Raw genomic sequence first — 23694 nt, forward strand, 5'->3', positions numbered from 1 at the left:
TAGTCAAACGTAGAGCTACTCATCCTGCCTACAGGAGCTGTTTCAGTCCAAGTGAAATGGATTTATTATCGCAAATTTTTTAAAAGGCATTTTGTTTTATCCCCCTATCTCCAGCACATTTTAACGTTCAAATGCTTCTGCAGCCGTAGGCACTCTGGGCCTGGGGAGTCAGGAGCCCCACCCCTCGGCCTTCCTAAAAGGTATTCGCCTTTATGATCATAAAAGGTATTTCCAGATGCCTGTGGCGCTACTGCTGTCTCTCCAGGAATTGTGGACATGAAGTCTCAGACTCCACGTTCCTTGTCTCAGGATGGCTAGAGCCCCTGACCACAAACAGCAGAATCTCCTTGGACCAGTCTAAGCAGAAAAGGGATTTAGTAAATGCTACAAGATCCGTCAGAGAATTGTGCAGAATGGGAGTGTGTTTTAAGACTGTGCTTCCAGGACCAACACCTGGGCGGTGTGACGGGCGTGGAAAGGTGAGAAGCTGGTCCCCTGATCAGTGGCGGGGCCTCTGCTGCCAGAACCGGCCCGTCTTCTCAGTGATGAAGCTGCCCGCACGCGGGCCCGTCCAGTGGACGTTCTGTAAGGAGCCTGCTTCTGGGGCACGCATGTGGGAGGCCTGGGGGGCAGCGGGAGCCCCAGCCTCGCCCCCTGCCTGCCAGCTGCCAGGGAGGCCTGTGAGAAAACGGGAAGTTTGAGGACTTCCTAAAATACACAAAGGCTGCTTGAATCCTTATGGGCTCTGGTTACAGGAGAGGTTCGCCAGGAGCCCCCAAGGAGCCTACAAGCCAACAGAGGAGGAAGACCAGCAAACCTCCCAGAACTGCCCCTAGGAGAACGGGAACAGACCCCAGATATTACGTCCAACCTAAGACAGCTCTGCCAACCAGGAACGTGTTCACATTTCTCCGCGTGCTTGCCTAATTCTCCCATCTGCAGGAAAAGGAAGCCTTTTAAATTAAATTTGCAGAGTTGTCTCTCATATGTTCAAGAAGTCTTCAGATGATTTTAAACAAGCTGTAAGCCTGCCAGTTCCACGGAGAGATGACCTCATTGATCAGGGGAGCTTTCAGAGCATCCGTTTAGGAAAAGCAACTGCTAAGATTCAATGCCCGCTCAGGAGGCTTAGGTACCCAAATTGTGTTGAAAGACTTACTCTTTGCTCTAAGTAGCAACTTCTGAAAACTTTAATAAACAACTGTGAGGTCATGTAATTCTTAATTAGGCTTTCAGAAGAAAGGGGAATGCGCTTGTGTTTAAATGAAGCAAAACTGGAAAGACTGGATCCATGCACTGCAGACTGTCATTATCACCTACACCATCGTGTTGTATCTCCAGCGCTGGTTTCCAGACGCCGAGGACGGATGTCGGCAGGCCCAGGGCTGGTGACAGGAGCCTGCTTTAACAGCTTCACCTGTGCTCTGCTCTCACTCTTGGCCAGAAGCAAAGACACTGCAGTGAAATGCAGTGAAATTCACTGCCGCACGCGCTGGCCTTCCGTCCGTCTCATGCTGACCTTTACTCTCCCTCTTGGCAGAACTTGTGCCAAGCGTGGTGCTACAGTTACAAATTAAGCAAATGCAGTCAGAGAACTCTTGGGGTTTTGGTTGTGTTTTTAAGTACCTAACTACAATTATTATAAGGTTTGAGGTGGGTGAACTACTTAGGGGGTGTTTGCTTATGCTAGAAAATATGTGTGCGTATGCAAGCTCAGTCACTTCAGCTGTGTCTGACTCTTTGTGACCCCATGGACTGTGGCCTGCCGGGCTCCTCTGTCCATGGAATTTCCCAGGCAAGAATACTGGAGTGGGTTGCCATTTTCTACTCCAGGGGATCTTCCTGACCCAGGGATTGAACCCGTGTCTCTTGTGTCTCCTGCACTGCAGGTGGATTCTTTACCCGATGAGCCACCAGGGAAGCCCAGAAAATATACAGAGGAAGCAAAGCTTGCATTTTGACTTTTGAATGAAGAGAGGATTTTAGATCCAAAAGAGAGAGAGAGCGAGCGAGCTTGCTTTTACACATGTTGTTTTTGCTTATCCTGCGGAATCTTTCTAATAAAAAATACTTTATTTGCTTGGCTGCCACAGGTCTTAGTCGTGGCACGCGAGCTCAGCTGTGGCGTGTGGGGTCCAGTTCCCCGACCGGGAGCGAAGCCAGGCCCCCTGCACTGGCAGCACAGTCTTAGTCCTGGACCGCCAGGGAAGTGCCTATCCTGCAGAATCTTGAGACCATCTGTCTCCTCAAGCTCTGCCTACAAGAAAAGTAAAGGGACTGCACAAGGTCTAGAGGATATCATCTGAGAATTATGTGAGTGTGTGCAATGTAAACCTTGGTGTGAAAATACAGGGCCTAGTGTGCAGAAAATTTGGTTCAGTTCAGTTCAGTCGCTCAGTCATGTCCGACTCTTAGCGACCCCATGGACTGCAGCCTACTGGGCTCCTCTGTCCATGGGATTTTCCAGGCAAGAGTACTGGAGTACTGGAGTGGGCTGCCATTGCCTTCTCCGAGGTTGTAACATTACTAGAAGCTAAATGTCAAAAGGTAGAGTTGATTTGTTTAGCCAGAACCCTTGAATGTAGACAGACCTTACCGTCTACACTGAAGAATTGACGAGATCATAGATACTGAATTGGCTGGACAGTCGTGTGATTCTTGGCCTGATTTCCAGTTTCCTGTCCTGGGAACACGAGCCCAGAGCTTCCCCTTCTAAGAACTACCAGCTGCTGGAATGCAAAAGCCTTCACACTGAGAATACACGCAAACACCTGTGCTGGACTCTACATTGGGTAAGTGTTCACGTAGCAGAGAGGAAAGACTGTCTCCAGTGAATCTAGAACTATTACTTGGAACTCACATATTGAGGACACGCACTCCAAGGACAAAGAGCAAGGGCAATTGCCCAGCTGGCGTTCAGCAGCCTCACTGTTTGCTGGGATAATGGAACGATTGAGAAACTACTTTATATTGTTGGGTAAAGCAATTAAGGAATGAAATGCTTGTGTTAGAAATAATGCAATTCGGTATAAATGATTCGATCACGAAATGAAAGAAATTAAGTAGAAGTACTCTACAAGTAGTGACCTGACCTGCCTCTTAAGAAACCTGTATGCAGGTCAAGAAGCAACAGTTAGAACTGGATATGGAACAACAGACTGGTTCCAAATAGGGAAAGGAGTACGTCAAGGCTGTATATTGTCACCCTGCTGATTTAACTTCTATGCAGAGTACATCATGGGAAACACTGGGCTGGGAGAAGCACAAGCTGGAATCAAGATTGCTGGGAGAAATATCAATAACCTCAGATATGCAGATGACACCACCCTTATGACAGAAAGAGAAGAGGAACTAAAAAGCCTCTTGATGAAAGTGAAAGAGGAGAGTGAAAAAGTTGGCTTAAAGCTCAACATTCAGAAAATGAAGATCATGGCATCTGGCCCCATCACTTCATGGCAAATAGATGGGGAAACAGTTGAAACAGTGGCTGACTTCATTTTCTCGGGCTCCAAAATCACTGCAGATGGTGACAGCAGCCATGAAATTAAAAGATGCTTACTCCTTGGAAGAAAAGTTATGACCAATCTAGACAGTATATTGAAAAGCAGAGACATTACTTTGCCAACAAAGGTCCGTCTAGTCAACACTATGGTTTTTCCAGTAGTCATGTATGGATGTGAGAGTTTGATTATAAGGAAAGCTGAGTGCCAAAGAATTGATGCTTTTGAACTGTGGTGTTGGAGAAGACTCTTGAGAGTCCCTTGGACTGCAAGGAGATCCAACCAGTCCATCCTAAAGGAGATCAGTCCTGGGTGTTCATTGGAAGGACTGATGTTGAGGTTGAAACTCCAATACTTTGTCTACTTGATGCGAAGAGCTGACTCATTGGAAAAGCCCCTGATGCTGGGAAAGATTGAAGGTGAGAGGAGAAGGGGACAATAGAGGGTGAGATGGTTGGATGGCATCACCGACTCAATGGACATGAGTTTGAGTCAGCTCCGGGAGTTGGTGATGGACAGGGAGGCCTGGCGTGCTGTGGTCCATGGGGTCTCAAAGAGTTGGACATGAATGAGCGACTGAACTGAACTGAATTCAACAAGAATTGACAGGGAAATATCAGTGTGAGCGCATGATTTTTTTTCAAAGTCCTTTTGAGTGCTGTGGGCTGAACTGGCCAAGACACCCTGTGCCTCCGGCAGCAGGAGGGAGCTGGGCTGGCGTGTGGGTTGCTGACACACTCCCCACTGGAAGAGGGGGGTCTTCACGATGGGGCTGGGAAGTCGGGGGCACTCGTGCCGGGCTTAGTGCGATCAAAGCAGAGAGACTTGGACAGGGGCTCCCAGAGGCCAAAGTGATACCATTGACCGAAAACAGTAAACATCACTGACGAAAACATTCAGTCTATGACAGTTCCTGAGCCGGCTCTGCTCAAAAGGGAAAACGGAAAAAACATGTCAAAATAATCTGTTACAACTGAAATGGCTACTGAACCAATTATACTCGAAAAATCGAGCAGAAAAGGAGAGTTGAGTATTTATCCTGCTTCTTCACTGGGGCCCATGTCCAGGTGTAAGTGGATAGTTTAGTTAATGGAATAAAGCGCTGCCTTATAGCAAAGCTCTGATAACTAGGCATAGAAAACCACCGTCCAGCTGCCCTTGTGACTGTCTAGGTGAGACTTACCGGTTGGGGCCGGTACCACCCTTCTGCCCCCGGGTCAGCCTCTGCCCTCCTCGTGCCCTGCGGCTCCAAGGCCAGGACCCTGCCCGGGTGACAGACGCCTCGTGTGACTCTGCTCCATCCACTCTCTCCAGGCCTGAAAACCGAGTTCTTCTGAGACAGTGACAGGCTGCAGAAGCGCTCCCGTGTGACTTCGGGTTTCGGGACCTCAGATTGTGTGACTACTTGTGTTTTGGACACCCTCAGCCAAACCCCCTGCACAAACACATCTGAGAAGACGGCTGAGAAGTCCCGGATGAAAACGTAAGAAGGCACAGTCCCTGAGCCCGGCCGGAGGTCCCAAGTGGCCCTGTGGCAGGCGGGAGCAGCCTTTGGAGGAGGTGTGGGGCACGGCCAGCGAGGCGGGAGGAATGTCACCGAAGGGGCCTGTGGATTTCCCGGCCGCCACGTCTGTGCCTGGGACGTGCAGGTCCAGCCCAGGACAGTGCAGGACACTCGTCACGGCCCCAACCTCTGCCCTGTGACCCGTCAGAGAAAGGAAGTGTCCTGTGGACGAAGCCCTCATGGCCCTTTGACACGTGACAGTCGACGTCACTCATCATGGAAGTGTCACAGTGCAGGCTTCGAACCCCGCGTTTTATTATTTGAAATGAACAACACTTTGAGCCCTGGAGTATTATTTTCACACAGAACATTATACGTGGCAGTTTAAAAAATTGAAAATGTGTTGCTACTGTTGACTAAAAAAAGATGTACAACTAGAGAGCTGTGAGTTAAGTTTTATTTAGGGCACAATGAGGCCTGCAGCCCAGGAGGCAGCATCTCAGAGAGCTCTGAGAGTCTGCTCCAAAGTGGCAGTGGGGAAAGTCAGTATAGAAGGTTTTGGTGAAGGGGGAGTTCACTACTGTGAACATTTTACAAAAGGTTTCTGTTAGTCATGAGGGTCTGGCATCACCATGAAGGGATTTAATGTTTCTCTAGATATGCCAGGATTGAGATCATAAAATCTGTTCCTAAAAACATTCAACTATCTAAAGACCCATCCCACCAGATTCCCTGGAGGACAGAGTGCCTCCCTCCACCCTGAACTCCCTCGGGGGCTGTTGAAACTCCACAGCTATGGCAGCACGGGGGTCAATCTCCATGGAGGCAGATGGCAAAGGCCTGTGTTGTTCTGGCACTGGCAATGCTCTTGGTAAGTGCCAATTTGTAGTTGACACCACCAACCCGAACTTGGGTCTCCTCGCCCGCACAGTAAAGCCGACACACTGACCCTGGGCTGTGGGGAGGAACGGGCAGTGTTCACTGCAGGTGATGAGCAAGGAGTCTGCACAGCTGGCGCTCCATACAGCCCAGCTTCCTGGGGGTTTCAGCAAAGCCTTTACAGGCCAGATGAGGGAGGGGGTCCCAGGGAGTGTGATCAGTTCTCTGATTGGTTGATGGTGAGGTCACAGGGAGGGGTCAGGTGTTCACATGATCAACCCTCAGGCACCGATACGTCTGGGGACCATGTGCTCTTGGTCTAGTAGTTGACTTCTTCCTTTTGGAGGGGGTTTAAAAGAAATAGAGGAAAATAACAGAATGGGAAAGACTAGAGATCTCTTCAAGAAAATTAGAGATACCAAGGGAACACTTCATGCAAAGATGGGCTCGATAAAGGACAGAAATGGTATGGACCTAACAGAAGCAGAAAATATTAAGAAAAGGTGGCAAGAATACACAGAAGAGGAGAAGGAAATGGCAACCCACTCCAGTGTTCTTGGCTGGAGAATCCCAGGGACGGGGGAGCCTGGTGGGCTGCCGTCTATGGGGTCGCACAGAGTCGGACACGACTGAAGTGACTTAGTAGCAGCAGTACTTCATATGAACAAGCATGTAAAGTATGGTTATCAAATTCAGGAATTTAACATTAATATTTTCATCTAATCTATAGTCCTTGTTCCAGTTCCATTTGTTGTCCCATTGGTAAATTTTTTTACAGCTACAGGATCTAACCCAGGATCATATGTTAGATTATCATGACTCTAATCTGGACCAGTTCTTCAGCCTTTCTTTGTCTTTTATAGTATTTGTTTGGAGAATACAGGACAGTTAAAGTATAGGTTATCCTTCAGTTTGGGTTTTTCTGATTCTTCCTTATGGTTAGATTTGGATTATGCAGTATGGGCTGAAATCCTGTGACTGATGTGTCCTCTCAGTGTCATATCTAGGCTCTCAGAATGTCCCCTCACCTCTTACTGGTGATGTTAATTTTATCACTTGAGTAAGATGTTGTCCAGTTTCTCCACTGTATCGTTAAGTTCCTGTTTTAACTTTTGCAATTAGTAGATAATTTGAGAGGAGAAACTTTGAGACCAGGTTGATTGATGTTCTATTCCTTGTCAAACCTTCCCCTCCTAGATTTAGCATCTTTTGATGATTTTTGTCTGAATAAATTTTTACTGCGATGTTTACCAAATTGTGATTTTTCTACCTGCATTATTCTTTCTATATTAATTAGTTGTCATACTACTCTAAAGAAAAGGTTTCCCTTTATCTATTTATCATAAGTGTAGAATAAATGCTTTTTTTCTGATCACTTAAAAAAAAAAAAAAAAGAATACACAGAAGAACTGTACAAAAAAGAGCTTCACGACCCAGATAATCACGATGGTGTGATCAGTCACCTAGAGCCAGACATCCTGGAATGTGAAGTCAAGTGGGCCTTAGAAAGCATCACTACAAACAAAGCTAGTGGAGGTGATGGAATTCCAGTTGAGCTATTTCAAATCCTGAAAGAGGATGCTGTGAAAGTGCTGCACTCAATATGCCAGCAAATTTGGAAAACTCAGCAGTGGCCACAGGACTGGAAAAATCAGTTTTCATTTCAATCCCAAAGAAAGACAATGCCAAAGAATGCTCAAACTACTGCACAATTGCACTCATCTCACATGCTAATAAAGTAATGCTCAAAATTCTCCAAGCCAGGCTTCAGTAGTACATGAACCGTGAAATTTCAGATGTTCAAGCTGGATTTAGAAAAGGCAGAGGAACCAGACATCAAATTGCCAACATCTGCTGGATCATCGAAAAAGCAAGAGAGTTCCAGAAAAACATCTATTTCTGCTTTATTGACTATGCCAAAGCCTTTGACTGTGTGGATCACAATAAACTGTGGAAAATCCTGAAAGAGATGGGAATACCAGACCACCTGACCTGCCTCTTGAGACACCTGTATGCAGGTCAGGAAGCAACAGAACTGGACATGGAACAACAGACTGGTTCCAATAGGGAAAGGAGTACGTCAAGGCTGTATATTGTCACCCTGCTTATTTAACTTATATGCAGAGTACATCATGAGAAATGATGGACTGGAAGAAACACAAGCTGGAATCAAGATTGCCGGGAGAAATCTCAATAACCTCAGATATGCAGATGACACCACCCTCATGGCAGAAAGTGAAGAGGAACTAAAACGCCTGTTGATTGAAAGTGAAAGAGGAGAGTGAAAAAGTTGGCTTAAAGCTCAACATTCAGAAAACGAAGATCATGGCATCCAGTCCCATCACTTCATGCCAAATAGATGGGGAAACAGTAGAAACAGTGTCAGACTTTATTTTACTGAAGATGGTGATTGCAGCCATGAAATTAGAAGACACTTACTCCTTGGAAGGAAAGTTATGACCAACCTAGATAGCATATTGAAAAGAAGAGACATTACTTTGCCAACAAAGGTCCATCTAGTCAAGGCTATGGTTTTTCCAGTGATCATTTATGGATGTGAAAGTTGGACGGTGAAGAAAGCTGAGCGCCGAAGAATTGATGCTTTTGAACTGTGGTGTTGGAGAAGACTCTTGAGAGTCCCTTGGACTGCAAGGAGATCCAACCAGTCCATCCTAAAGGAGATCAGTCCTGCGTGTACATTGGAAGGACTGATGCTGAAGCTGAAACTCCAGTACTTTGGCCACCTCATGTGAAGAGTTGACGCATTGGAAAAGACCCTGATGCTGGGAGGGATTGGGGGCAGGAGGAGAAGGGGACGACAGAGAATGAGATGGCTGGATGGCATCACTGACTCGATGGACATGAGTTTCAGTGAACTCCGGGAGTTGGTGATGGACAGGGAGGCCTGGTGTGCTACGGTTCATGGAGTCACAAAGAGTTGGACATGACTGAGTGACTGAACTGAACTGAACTAGCATCCATGAGACAGCTCAGGAATGAGCACCAGAGACGTCATCTGGGGGCTTGTGAGGGGGCTCAGCGAAGGACCTGGGGGAGGGTCCACCCTGGAAGGCCCATCAGGTCCTGCTCCATTGGGATTTTAGAGTAATCACATTTGCACCAAACCAAGCCCTGTGTTTTCCTGTTTTAGTTATTGCCGTTGTTATTACTCTGCATGTAACCATATATACGGTTAACATATTTAGATATTCATGTTGGCTTGGTGTTCTCTACTCACACTCCGCCCAGTACCCAGATGCGATGCCCTGCGGGCACCCTGCAGGGAGCAGGCACTGCACCCGGAGGGCAGATCAAATAGCCACCACATTCTGTGATAACTCACTTCTCATGTCGCCCCAAGACAAGGCCTGGTACGTTCACAGGAGGAGCACAGAGCTGGAAGGCCCGGAGTCCACGCTCCCAGGAGGGTTCCGCCCAGCCCGCTGGGAGAACGAAGTTTTCATACCCTTTGACCAGCCTCTCTGATGAGCTTTTCACTCACAAACGGAATGCCCGCTTGTTCTGAGTGTCCTTTCTGCTAATGATGCACCGGTCATTTTAAAGGAACCAAGAACCTTTAAGAGAGGAAGTCTGGTTCTGGGTCACAGCTGTCCTGTTGGTGCTGATGCTGTGTTAGGAGCTGGATTCCAGCCAGCAACGCTGCACCCGAACCTTTTCTCATCGTTCTGGGGTCCAGGCGTGCGTCCTCGCCGGGACTCTGCAGACCCCGTCGGGAAGCTGGCCCCCAGGGCCCTCAGCGCCCGCTCTGATGTGGGCCGTGCACCTCTCGGGGCCCATGGGCCCCTTCCCCGAGCCCCGTGCCCAGCACGCATCCTGGTCGTCCATGTCCACTCTGGGCAGAAGTGGCCCTGCCGGCCCGTCCTCGTTTCCTCAGCAGGTGCCCCAGGTGTGAGAGCTGGCAGATGGTATCAGTCTCCCAACTGTCACCTTGAGCTACGCGGGCTCCTTGATGGCACTAGAGACGGGTAGGGCAGGTTCTCCAAGGTGCAAGGGGGAGGGGAGGATCCCAGAGCACAGACTACCAGTGGTGGCTCCGGACTGGACAGGCCGTGAGGCTGCTTTATATGCTCCTGGGTGGTGTGCGTTGCTTACAAGTTGTTACGTGTGCAACCGGTCCAGCAGAAGGCGCTGTTTAATTAAGCCCATCCAGGCTCAGATCCAAAGTTCCTTTCAACCACCCTCACCTGCAGGCAGCCCCGGAGGCATGAACCTGACCTAGGGGGAAGGGCTTGTCCCGGGTCCCCCATCTGTGGTGGATGCAGCCTCGAGGCAGGAGGCCCAGTCACACGGGCCCCCTGCCCCCTTGCCTCTGGTTCAGCGGGGACAGGCTGGCTGAGAAGACGGGACACAGAGCCTGCGGACTCCTCTGTCCATCTGCCTCCCTCGTCCATGACCGCCAGAGCACAGCAAACCCGCTCCCGTCTACGGGGCAGCGTTAGAAACCCCAGCCGTGCTGCGTGCTGACCCGAGGCGTCAGGACAGGCTCCTCGGGCCGCCCCACCCCCGCCCTCCGAGCGTGCCCCTGCCCGGGGTCAGCCTCCCCTCCCAGTACCGCGCACGGTGCTGCCCACGCGGTGTTGCCGTGTGCCGGGGGCCTGCAGTCCCCACAGCTTCCCCGGAAACAGCACGGGTGTGCCCAGGACACCTCGGCAGGGTCCAGGTGCAGGCCCGAGGCACCCACTTTCCATTGCCTGCCCACAAGGCAGAGGGCACTATGAGCAGCAGGGACTGGGGGTGCCCTCCGGAAGCAGGCCCCGGCCTGTCACTGCCCACTGCCGGCTCACCCACTTTCAGGGAGCTCCAGTTTTCACCTGTAAGTGTCCTTTCTGGGAAACAGCTCTTCAGTTTCTTAACAAACACAGCAAAGTATTTAATCATACTCATTTCACAAATATTTAAATCATTTATTGTCATTAATTTACAGCATTTCAATATACACACTGCACGGAAGTACAAATAGCTTTTCAAACACTGGCAATGTGCTTTCCGGTATGCGGCCAGCTGTCAGCCGGGTCATGGTCATTAAGGATATGCCTTCTGAGTACTTAAATGCTAATGGTTACAAATTTTGTTCTCTTCAGTTTTTCACTAAGTATATTCTTACAGATAATACACATATTACTGCAGATAAAACCTTCATTGAGAATTATTAAATTGATTGCATATTTGTGCTACTCTTTCTGAAGAGAAGAAAATATTCAGTACTCATAAGGCAGCAGAGAGCTGGTTTAGGGACTCTGCTATGTCTAGAAAAATAGTCCGGTTAGTAAAAATAGCATTCCGCGTGTTTTCCTCAGCAAGACTATTCATGATGGTGGAATCCGTGACTCGGCAACAGCAGCTGGCGATGCAGTCCCTTCAAAGGCCGGTTCTTCATCTCCCGTTGTTACGCTGAAGCCTTTTTAGACATCCTGGGAAGAAGCACAAGGCAAAATCCAGTGAGGAAACAACTTCTCCACCAGCCTCAAAGGTCAGGAGGGCTTTAAGAAAGGGCATGGAGAGCTTGGTGTACCCGTGTTTCAAGTCAGGATTTTACAGAAACAGTGATCTCCTACTTCATGCCAACGTTCCTGTTTTAATCAGTGACTTTTCACTGTGCTGTATTAACCGCCCAATCACTGTTTCAAATTCTTGGCATAGTTTTGCTCTGAATCAAGTCTCCCCAGCTGCGGACGCACTTCTGTCCACACCCACACCCTAGAGGTTTCTGCTCCACTCCGCCCAGCTCCTCAAAGCACAAAGGGTGAGAGGGGTCTGCTCACTCGTGCCGGATCAGCCGTCCTCCCTGGATGAGCTGTGCTACTTCATTGGTGGCGTGGCAGGCGAACAGGAGCCAGTTCCGAGGCTGCACCTTGTAGGCGAATCTCATGAACGTGAGGGAGTAACAGCAGAGGGCTGTCAGGACACGCAAGACAGAGTGTGACTGACAGCCGCCAAGATCGAGGGCTGCTGGGCCGACTGCCTCAACACAAGAGCCTCTTCTGCTACAACCTTTGCATGCTTCCGCAAACGGGAAGCTCATGAGATGGTTTGCCCCGAAGCTGGGTACGCTGCTGTTTATTAAAGTCAGCGCGCAGACATCAGTTCTGAGCTCCTTTTCTGTCCCCTAGAGTTGTTTACGGAGAAGGCAATGGCACCCCACTCCAGTACTCTTGCCTGGAAAATCCCATGGACAGAGGAGCCTGGTAGGCTGCAGTCCATGGGGTCGCAAAGAGTTGGACAGGACTGAGCAACTTCACTTTCACTCACTCTTCTCACTTTCATGCACTGGAGAAGGAAATGGCAACCCACTCCAGTGTTCTTGCCTGGAGAATCCCAGGGACGGGGGAGCCTGGTGGGCTGCTGTCTATGGGGTCACACAGAATCGGACACGACTGAAGCGACTTAGCAGCAGCAGCAGAATTGTTTATAGTCTGTTATCTGAAAGACCTGCCATTTAATCCCCTCAATATGTTTTACAGTCAAATATTAAGAGTTTCAAGTAAACTTAAAGATACTTTTTCTGAATAAAGCTCAAGAGGGACACACTCTTTAACTGGGGTACTAAATCTGAAAGGCAGACAGGACCCTAACAAATTCTTCTAAACACAGGAGCCCAGTTTCTCCCTTCTGTGTGACGTAAGGTCTCTCGAAGCCAGCAGGCTCTGTGGTACTTTCTAACGTGACTGCAGTATCTGGGGCAACAAACTTGAAACGTACGCAGGAGCTGTATCATGCTATAATTATACATAAAAATCCTCCCAGTTATTCACATCTGCGTCCTTACCAAATGTCATCCGCCCACTGATAATCTCTGGGGACTTCTTCATGTCATTGATGGCGGCAATGGGAAGACCCCAGTTGGCTACTGGGCCCCAAAAGTGCTATAAAAAATGAGGAGAGAAAGAAGAGGAAAAGTGAAGATGGAGCCATGAACAGCTGCAACTTCTACCTTAGATGGTAACGCGAACTGTGCAGTTAACCCCTGGGTTACCAGGCAGGCAGGCGCTGGGCTGTGGAAGTACTGGCCTATGAACCAGCAGTTCTCACAGGTGAGACCCCAAACCGAAAGGAGCAAGCACTTTACCAAGGTCCCTGCTAACTTCCAGGTGACAGTTAAGTAATCTCTGATGATCTCATTTAGAGAATTTTCAAATGAGATCAACTTCTTGCATAATTCAGTCTTGCCACAACTGAACTTAGACCTTGTTAGAACTATTCTCTGCAATGTTTAAATCTATCAGAACTTCTTTTTTCAAGTTTTCATTAAGATATGTGTCAGTATCTCTTAAAATACAGACCCTAAGTTGCATACTTTTTCTGAAGAAAATAACTTAGAAAGGGAAGAAACTGCTTTCAGTTCATATGATCATATTCAGATCAGAGAACCAAAAAATTTATACTTGGAACCTCAGATAGTATGAAATAAAGATTGAAAAATACTTTTAAAATAATAGTAGCAACCTATACTTAGAAAATGGACCAACCGTTTCTTACCTGCAACCACAGCCATCACAGGGCACCAAGACTTAGTTGTCCGTGCTGAACAGCAGTGACAGCCAATTTAATTTAGTTTCTGAGGCTGAAATAAGCCCAGGGGCTTTCCCTATTAAACTAAAACTTGTCTTATTTATGCACAATTTGCAAATAACACTTGAAAGTATGAAGGAGGGAATCCCTGGCGCCAGTGGTTAGGCCTAAGTCTCTCACTTGGGAGGCCCAGGTCTGATCCCTGGCTGGGGAACTAAGATTCCCACAAGCTACGTGGCACAGCCGAAAAAATAAAAGTAAAATGTGAAGGAAACCACACGTCATTGGCTAAAGACCCTTTTGGGTTATCAGAACATTAAGCAGTGCTTTATTTCTGCCTATCCCAGCATTTAAGATAAATTTAGACTGCAGAATACATTTCTAGATCTGCATTTTTTAATACTGACCAAGATTCATTAAAATTCAAAACCTCCTAAGAATGAGAAAGGGAAATGCAAAAAAAAATAAATGAGAATTACGTTTGTCATGATCTAATACTTTGAAATGTTTGCACGATATGCTTGACGCAAGCACGAGGCCATGCCTTGAGAAGCTATCCAGCGTCAGAGCTGTCCTGTGCCATCATGCTGGGAACTGTGGCGTCCACGTCTGAGTTACGGACCCCGTGACTTAGGCACGGCTGCTGCACAGAACCTCTGGGGTGCTGGGGTGGCTAATTAGTCCTGCTTTCAGACTGGATTCTGTTAGATACGCACGGCTGAAGCTTTCCTAGTTCCGGTGTCTAGATGGGGGCTGGCCGTGTCCCTTCTTCCTCACCCTCCAGACCTCTGGTGACACAATGTCTCCCCCTCCTCACCTGCCTACTTCAGGGCGGGGCCTGTCCTTCCCTTGTGGCCCCTCACTTTATTCCACATCATCTTCTTCTCCACTTTTTTTTACCATGTCAGTCTATTGCCATCACTTGCTGTTTAACTGTTTCCCATCACTCTGCTCTGCTCAGCGACCTCTGAGCTACACATCACGCACACGGCTCCCTGCGGGGCTCGGCCATGCCAGGCGTCTGCATCACCGCTGTGGCCAGACAGTGGAGGCTTTGGCGTGAATCTGAAACCTGAGGCAGGCCGGGGACTTCCTGTCACACGGCAGTGCTCACAGTTTCACTGGCCTGAGTGTAGGGTCATGTGACACAGGGTTCTGCAAGTCAAGGGCTATATATACACTTGTGGTTATAAGCACTGAGCTATACCTAAGATACATTTCTTAAAAGGAACATAAACGGTAAATGTAATTTCAACACTAGTTACGAAATTATCTAACTGCAGAATCCATCTTTTCTATCTAGTACGAGGTTCCAGTTGTCACTTTAAGAAATGTTAAGATACATTTCTTAAAAAGAACATAAAGGGTAAATATAATTTCAACACTAGTTACGAAATTATCTAACTGCAGAATCCATCTTTTCTATCTAGTACGAGGTTCCAGTTGTCACTTTAAGAAATGTTAAGATACATTTCTTAAAAAGAACATAAAGGGTAAATATAATTTCAACACTAGTTACGAAATTATCTAACTGCAGAATCCATCTTTTCTATCTAGTACGAGGCTCCAGTTGTCACTCCAGTTGTCCACTGGAGTAACATCTGGCCTGTGCTGCAGATGGCTGTAGGTCAGTGCTGATCCTCTAGGGAAGTCAGCGTCCAGAGGAGACCCCAAGGACCCAGGGGGCACTGGAGGCGCCCCCGGCCTGAGGCCTGCAGGATGGAGGCAGGATGTGCTATTTCCTGTCCATAACTCTGCTACGGCACAAAGTCTGCAGAAGCCTTGAGCGAAGGAGAGAGAGGCTCTTACCGTACTATTTCGTGAGGAGCCGCCGAGGTTCGGACAGGAAAGACATAGGGAAGAAAAAAAAAAAAAAAAAAGATCAGATGCTTTGACACATTTCAGTTTCTTTAACGGCACACGTGTCCACGTCTCAGTAACAGAACAACAACACAAGCAGCACATTTTCAAAAAAGATGATTTAGTGATATTTCTAACAATAACCTTGACCTAACGAAAGTAAACCTTAATTTTATCAAAAATAAACTTAATCCTTAAAGCCAGGCTATCCAATAGGAATACAATGCAAGTCACACACAGGAGCCACATAAGGAAGTTAAAGATTTCTAGAAGCTATGTTCACAAAAATGAAAAACAGGGGTTAACCTTATTTATTCCAATGTTTCAAAATATTTTAATTTGGACATGTAATCAAGAACAACCTCACGATGAGGCATTTTACATTCTTTTTTGACTCTAAGTCTCTGAGATCCAGCGGGTGCCAACACTCCCGGGACACCTCAGCCTGGACTGGCCACCCCCCCAAGCTCCACGGCCACTCGGGGCTGCGGGCTCTCAGACTGGACAGCGCGGCTTCAAGGGAACATTTGAGAACAACTAGTTGGACAGAAGCACAGTGCTGCAGAATTCTATCCACAACGAACTTTCCACTCTCACTGACTAACAGGCTATCGCCAGAACATAAGCCCCTAAAAATAGGCGTGTAATTCTATATCTGTTCAGACTGAAACTCTGGTCCAAGTGACAGCCAGCATTCACAAGGCATTCAGACAATGTTTGCTGAATGAAGAGAAAAATCTTTCAATGTTAAGTGAATTGTTTTCCTGAATGTTAAAACTAATGCCATTCAGAAATATGTCAAGTTACTTTTATTGCTGAAAGGGTAGTTCTTCTTTCCAGGACATAGCTGAATAGTTCTGTTAAGGCCAACTTTTATTAAAGTGCAGCTTACTTCCCTGGTGGCTCAGACGGTAAAGTGTCTGTCTACAATGCGGGAGACCCGGGTTCGATCCCTGGGTCAGGAAGATCCCCTGGAGGAGGAAGTGGCAATCCACTCCAGATTTTCCATTTTCTTGCCTGGAAAATCCCATGGACAGGGGAGCCTGGTAGGCTACAGTCCATGGGGTCGCAAAGAGTCAGACACAACTGAGCGACTTCACTTTCACTGAAAGAATCACTGGAATAAAACGATAAACATCTTTATACACACAGTCACATCCGAAGAACTCATCTTGTCCTTTTGTTCTTGGGCATGTCGCATGATTCCCCCAGCCAGGAATGAAACCCGCGCCCTGCACTGGAAGCGGAGTCTCAACCCCTGAACCACCAGGGAGGTCCCTCCTCTAGTTGTTTCGAGTTAGGGCTCAAGGAAGTTCTAATTTTCAGCGTGAAAGTACTTGCCAAAGGTGCTGACAATACACTGCAAGCAGCTTCCAGTATGAAGTACGACCAGCCTAGAAAGAGCCCGTCTTTCACAGCTAAGTGAGCTGTTTTCACAGACGCCATTTCCACTGGGGAACAAGCAGGTCCCATCTGAGCACAGGGCTTTACTGGGGAGCAATGTCCTAAGCCGGTCAGGGCAGGGTCTGGCCGTTTACAGGCTGCAGTCACCTCTGGGGTTGCTCTCGTCTGTTCAGGGTCTGAACACAGGCCTTTTATTCATCGATCAATGACCAATGGCTGTTTGGTTTTTTTCCCTACAAATTATTTCAAAAATATTCCAAGATGTAGTTCTTAAAATCCAAAATGTCAACTTGATAATTTAGTTTTCAATTCAGAACTGTCTCCTTGGATTGTACAATAGTTCAAACTCTACCCTATTTTACAACAGGCGACCTTAGGGCAGATCATAGAGGAATGTGAAGGAGGAATTACTTTCTGCCACCATTTCCTGCTCCGTATGAAAGTCCTATGTGAAGCTGATCACAAAAATAATGTTGATCACATCACTTTAATAGTGGTTTAATGATTATAAAACGACCTTGAGAATAAAACTGTTCTAAACATCTTTGGGAAATACAAAAATCCATAACTCAACGTCTCTTAATTCTGCGTCAGAGTTGTCCAAAACGTGAATCAACTATCAGCCAAAAAATCTAAAAGGACATTGGTGCAGGGCCAAACTAGAAAAGAAAAGTTTCCCAGTATGTGTGAATATCTGTTCTAAAGAAAGATACACCTAAAAGCATACAGACTGCACCTGGGGACAGGGACATACACTGGAGAGCACCCTCTCTCTCCACTCGGGACGCGCCTACACTTCAGAACAGAACAAAACACCCTCAAAACAGACACAGGTTCTCCCAGTTCACCTGACCTTGCATTTTCGTGAAGGAGAAACCAGGTAAGAATGTTGATGGAGGGACTTCCGTGGTGGTCCAGTGGCTAAGACTCTGCACTCCCAATGCAGGGAGCCCCAGGGTTGATCCCTGGTCAGGGAACAAAACCCCATCTGCCCCAGCTAAGATCCCACCTGCCCCAACTAAAGACCCTACCTGACCCAACTAAAGATCTTGCACAGCCAAATAAATAAATACTTTTTTAAAAAAGCCGAATGATAATGGAGGTGACAGAGGAGGAGGACCAGGACCACCCTAAATAAACGTTGCCTTCTGTCCCTCCTTTATCTGAATGCTGCTCATCTGGTCCCAGGTCCGTCCCACACCCATTTTTATTTTCAACAAGTCTCCTGGGTGCTGCCAATTTGCTTCCTTTTCCTAAAATTACTGACAGTAATTGTTAGCTTTCTCTGCAAGTACTCTGGGTAATTTAGGTAATTTATAACTCGCTTATGCAGTACTAAAAGGATCCTAGCATAGTCTGTCTGTATCGCTCCTGAGAGAAAAGTAAGATTCTGAGATATTCTAGACCGCAACTCTCTTAGAGGCTGAAAACGGTGATCACCATTTCATTTATTCTCACCAACTTTTACCTGATTTTCTACTTCAAGTTAAAATCAGGGAGTTTTCACAAATCATAATGTGTGATATTCAATTGGTCAAAACTAAACTGGAAGGGAGAAAAGAGACTCTTGTGGCCAGTTCTGCTTCAACACTCAGCCTCAGAAACTGTTTGCAGGTCATTTATGTGACGGGAAGCAAAGCCAAGGGCAGGGCGTGGAAGCTCGCGGCAGAGAAGGGAGACACACACAGGAGAGGAAGTGCAGACACAGCAACAACACCTTCTTTTCAAAACCAGTCTTGTGCGTAAGTGCTTCCCTCCAAATCTTAAACAGACATTCCTGTCTTGGCTTCACAACTTGGGCGTCCAGAGGCTCTCGACGTCTCAACTTCTCTGCGTGGTTTGGATCTTAGTTTTCCCGTAAGGCCAGCGAAGCGCTGGACCATCTGATGTCTGAGGACCATTCAGCTGTAACATTCTATTCTATTTGGAAAGATTTCTGTTTTCCCCTGCAACTTCTCCCTTGGGTATTAAGTATAAATTCTTAAAGCTCTCCTGGAAGCTTAGAAGTTAAAATTAACAGAATAGAAAACCTTATTAACTGGAGAATACTCACTGCAAACACCCAACTTACCTGGGGTTTATAAGAGCATGCTGACTGATATACTGATTTTCTAACACTCATGATCTAGGCTTACTTAAGAAGACCTCCTTTGCACGTATGTCACATACACATCCATTCACTCCTCCAGGAAGGGGATAAATCTCTGGTATAAACATGCACAGACTGACACACCACAAAACACACATCCTATCTCCAAGCTTAGCTGCTCCTTCAAATTTAGTTTTCTTAATTCAGGAGGGAGAATGAGAGAAGACGACCCCCCTGCCCCCCTCAAAAAGCTATCTTCTTTTGCTTTCCACTGAGAAGGTATGTGAGGAAATAGTTTATTCTTCTTTAAAAAGATAACAGAATAGAGATCCAGAAAGTTCTTGATTCAACATTTTCATTAAGGTAAGAAGAAGAAATCAGGGAAAGGAAAGCTGAAAGGCACCAAAAGGAGAGTACCAGGAACCCAGGGACTAAGCATGGAATATTCATAAAAATATGTTAATAGAACATTTCCTTCGGTAAGTATACACAGCACTATGCTGTGTCATCAAACAGTTACCGAAGCACAAAAACCAAGAAATTTGTCCAAGACGACACAGCTGGAAGCAACGGGGCTCGGATTCAAACCCGTCATCAAATTCAGCACTAGGCGCAGTAACGCTACCAGCGCACATAGCAAGACTATTGCAATTCCTTAAGGTTTTAACACTGAGACCCTATTTTGATGTCCCAGTTGTCCGAGTAATGCCTTTTAGAGCTGTTTTCATCCATACCAGATCCAAACAAAATCCACACACTGCCTTTGGTTAGAGCCTGCTCTTTCAACTCAGGTTTCTTGACCAAAAAAAAAAAAAAATCAACATTTTAAAATACACTTGAAAATTCACTTCAAGAGAGGCATTTCAATCTTATTCAGAAAATGTAACTGACAGGAGTTTATAATCTATGTGAAACATGATTTTGAATTTTTGCTGCATATGTCAACTCTGTCGTTAGTAAGATGACTTTAAAACTCTACAACAGCTTTACTTTGGAAAACCTCTATACCCCTTTGGCAGGCTGTAAGAAGGCTGGAGCTCTTGAGTCGTCCAGGATTGCAAAGAATGTAGAACTGATGAGATGAGCAGGCCCAGAACCCCATTTCTGATTGGAGGAGAATATGAAATTGTCTTCTTATTGCTTCATTTGCTTTTCCAGAAGCAAAGCAGGGGCTGTAAGGAAGACTGGAAGAACAAACAGGGGAAACACCCCTCTAATAAGTTCTGGAGAGAGAAGTCTGTCTTTCTAGGGAAAAAAGCTAATACAAGAGATTCTGATGAAACTTTTGATACCAGTCCTCAAACCTGTCCTCAATCACCACTTGGCAGGCTGGCATGAGATCCCACTGCTGCCAAGAACAGCAGAGCAAACAAACCCAGTAGGACACTCGCTTCCTCCGCTCAGTCCACAAAAGTATTTCCAGGTAAAAATACACAGCTTCACACCTCGTGAAAATGAGGGGGACCCTGTAAGGGCTTTCTGGGTACAAAAGCCCCTCCATGCCCCCACTTCTTGTTACAGAAAAGGGCTTTAGTCTCCAAGGCCTTCCTGAAGTTCCCAAGGGCAGATTCAGGCAGTTACTAATGGGGAAAGTGAGGAAACACAGCAAGAAGGAAATGGCAGCAAGAAAAGTACGGAAAGAGTAAACAATATTTCAGTGACAAACCAAGTCCTAGCTCCTCCTAAAGGGATACACACAACAGTCTAACAGACCTTTGAGCTGTTCTGCAGGAACAAAGACCCCACCCATGGTGGGGGTGGTGACTACATTCCCACCATGAGAAGTTGGAACTGGAAGGTTGTCATTAAGATTCCCCAAATCACCTGGTTACGTCACCACCCGCCAGTCGGAAGTCCACAAGCTGGTCACACACCCTGCAGCCCTCGCTCTTCTGTTCCGTGTCTTTAAGAACCCTTTCTTGAGAGTCATCTGGGAGTCTGGGTCTTTTGAACATGAGCTGCCCCTTCGTGGTTTGCAGGGACCCTGCAATAAACACGGCACTTTCCTTCCCCACCATGCCGGGTCAGGAGATTGGCTTTGTTGTGTATAGGGTGCATAGACTCAAGCTCTGTTCAGTAAAATCCACATTTATGATTTTAACTTTTCCCCTAACAGGAAACTTTTAAAAATGTTTCTGCTACAAAGACAGCAAGATATAATAGAAATACACAGTGATTTGGGGTTTCCAACTATTTTCACACCCCTCATCTGGTTTAATGTTCTCAACAACCCAGTGAGACAGGACATTGTGATTAAGCCCATTTCATAGATGGGGTAAATAAAGTCCACTGGGATTGACTGCTGGGGATACCTTGGCCTGAAGTCATTCTTCGGAAGCACTTTCCTGGACGCTGCGATTCTCTTCCTCATTTAGTCGGAGCTTAATACAATGAAAGCAATGCTAGAGAAGTTATACAAACATTAAAGGTACATGAAGTTAACCTCTGAAAAAAGGTCACACACATCAAAGCATTCAACTGAAATGCTTGGCTCTCAGACACCTATCTAGTAGAAAAAATATAAATTTAGAAAAGTGGGGCTAACTCTCTTGCTTGAAAATACATATATTCTACAAACTCTTCCTAGGTGATCCCCAGCATATTTCTAATGTGGATAAGATTTCGTTCTTAATTACACCACACAGCTTTATCTTTAGTTGTCCTTAACTATTAGGAAGGCTCATCCACAGGAGAAAACATCAGTAAAACCTAAGGTAGTATCTGAAGCCATAGGGAAACTTAACTGCAGGGACTAAGCACACAGCCTCACATGACAACTTTGCTCAGACTTTCCAGGATATTAACCTGATAAATACTGTACTCCACAGTACTAAACATCTATCTTAATTAACCACAGTCCTATACAAGTACAGAAAGTTTTTTTTTTAGAAAACACAAGAGTGAAGTTCTTGATCCCAAATTTACGGCAGAAAATTATTTTTCTTACCCTACTGATCTTTAAAATTAGAAGTAAACAGTATTTGCAATAAGATTCAGAATTTTTAAAAATTATATATATATTTCTACTGGTAAATGAAGCTGCCTTCATACCGTACCCTATGGATGGTCACACTTTTTAGCTGTCATTGAGTGAGTGAGTGACGTCGCGCAGTCGTGTCCAACTCTGTGACCCCCTGGGCTGTAGCCTACCAGGCTCCTCTGTCCACGGGATTTTCCAGGCAAGAGTACTGGAGTGGATTGCCATTTCCTTCTCCAGGGGATCTTCCCGACCCAGGGATTGAAGCCGGGTCTCCCGCATTGTAGACAAACGCTTTACCGTCTGAGCCACCAGGGAAGTCTTTTACCTCTTTACTATATTAAACTGTTGGAAAACACTGCAGCGCTCAATTTACCTAGATTTAAGAAAATCACACAAATAAAAACTAAAATTTAAAATTATTCTCCAGGGAAGAATACTGGAGTGGGTTGCCATGCCCTCCTCCAAGGGACCTTCCCCACACAGGGACTGAACCTCTTTAGTCTCCTGCACTGGCAAGCCGGTTCTTCACCAGTACCGCCACCTGGGAAGCCCCCAAATAAACTATATAAAACGGCTTTGAAGTTTTATGAAACATTTTGAAATACAAAGCAGGCGTCTCAAGGCTAGAGATAGAATTAAAATACAGAAAGTGTCTTCAGGCCTTTCATCCCGCCAAAGCCCTTTCTACCTGGAATGGAAAACACCATGTAAAAAAGCGTGCGCTTGGTTGGCAGAATATTCGTCTGTAAAACTGTGTTGGATATGACTCCCTCCCACCCACGCCTGACCTCCTGAGGCTGAGAAGCGCGAAGGACGAGTCGACCCGGCGGGCTCGGTGCCCTTGTGGCGGAGAAGGAGCCCTGGCCCCCGCCGCTCCGCTTGCCCCGCGCGACTCCAGGGCGCGCCCTCCCCGCGCCCGCCCGCCGCACACCTGCCGGGCAGGTGCCGGGAGGCGGAGCCCCGGCCCCCCTCGCCGGACCCGGCCGGCTCTCCGCGCTCGCCCGCGCCGGGGCTCCACCTGCGCCCCACTGTCCGGAGGCCCCTGCGCCGCGGCCCCTCAGCCGCCGGCCCGCTACCCCGGGACCCTGTTCGGCTGACTGCACTCCCGCCCGCCCCGCGCCCCTCGTCACGCACGCCATCGGCTCCGGAGCCCGGAGCCCTCTGAGGGTTCAGGGTCCGGCCGGGGGACTCGTCCAGGTTTTGGCCCCGGGGGACTCGTCCAGGGTCCGGTCCCGGAGGACTCGTCACCTCAGGAGTGACCGGACTCCCGCCCGCCCCGCTGCCCGCGGCGCCCCTCGTCACGCGCGCCATCCGCTCCGGAGCCCGGAGTCCTCTGCGCGTCCAGGGTCCGGCCCCGGGGGGACTCGTCACCTCATGAGGTAGTCCCGGAAGTCCTTGCTCCGGACATAGTCCGCCGCCTTCCGCACCAGGGCTCCTGCCATGGCCGTGCCGGACACCTAGCTGCCCGCGGTGCCCTCGCCGCAGCTCCTCGGATCCCAATGACACCCGGCGAAGCGGACAGCGCGGACACCGCACCCTACCGCCCGCGCGCGTCACGACAGCTCGGCCCCGCCTTACGGCCGCCGCCCGGCTCTCGGCCTACTGGAGGGCTCTGAGCGCGAGACGGCGGCGCCGATTGGCTGGCGCTCGCCGCACACCTCCGCCCCGCCCCTCAGAGGCGGTGCGCGCGGGGGGGAGGGGGAGGGCCGCTGCCGTAAAACGGCTGGGGCCCGGCGGCGATTGGCTAGCGGTTGCTAGGCAGCCGAGCGGGCGCGCGCCGGGCGGCAAGTGACAGCTTCGCGGCTCGCGGGTCTGTTCTCGCCGCCCACAGGGGCTCGCTACCCGCCTCTCGTGGGCTTTTGCAGCGGCCGCAGGCCCCGGAAAGGCGGCATGCCCAGAAGCCGCCCTCTGTACCGGCAGGGGAGTCGGTCACAAGCTCAGGACCGAC

At 47.9% G+C, this 23694-nt stretch overlaps 1 protein-coding gene across 2 annotated transcripts; it reads right to left on the reverse strand.

Moving 5' to 3' along the window:
* Window positions 1-10787: 10787 nt before the first annotated feature.
* On the reverse strand, window positions 10788-23300 carry MPC1 (mitochondrial pyruvate carrier 1). Of its 2 annotated transcripts, XM_070796503.1 has the most exons (5): window positions 23118-23300; window positions 21593-21596; window positions 12671-12767; window positions 11667-11799; window positions 10788-11315 (listed from the first exon to the last, which is right to left on the reverse strand). In XM_070796503.1, the coding sequence occupies exons 1-5, from the start codon at window positions 23186-23188 to the stop codon at window positions 11291-11293; spliced, it is 330 nt and encodes a 109-aa protein (XP_070652604.1). In that variant the 5' UTR covers window positions 23189-23300; the 3' UTR covers window positions 10788-11290. The 2 variants fall into 2 exon arrangements, with proteins under 2 accessions (XP_070652604.1, XP_019823233.2); XM_019967674.2 differs by lacking the exons at window positions 21593-21596; window positions 23118-23300 and adding an exon at window positions 15223-16093.
* Between the last annotated feature and the right edge of the window lie 394 nt (window positions 23301-23694).

Source organism: Bos indicus, chromosome 9 (assembly GCF_029378745.1).
Source record: "Bos indicus isolate NIAB-ARS_2022 breed Sahiwal x Tharparkar chromosome 9, NIAB-ARS_B.indTharparkar_mat_pri_1.0, whole genome shotgun sequence".
Taxonomy (NCBI): Eukaryota; Metazoa; Chordata; class Mammalia; order Artiodactyla; family Bovidae; genus Bos; species Bos indicus.

Bases quoted from the DNA above. Each gene is read 5' to 3' on its own strand.
- MPC1 (XM_019967674.2), bottom strand. From the start codon at position 15,378: ATGTGCTGCTTGTGTTGTTGTTCTGTTACTGAGACGTGGACACGTGTG. The intron at 11,800-12,670 runs GTAAGGACGCAG...GTGTCCTGACAG, and splicing joins CAGTGGGCGGATGACATTTG to CCCTCTGCTGTTACTCCCTC. The intron at 11,316-11,666 runs GTGAGCAGACCC...GCTTCTTCCCAG, and splicing joins GGACGGCTGATCCGGCACGA to GATGTCTAAAAAGGCTTCAG.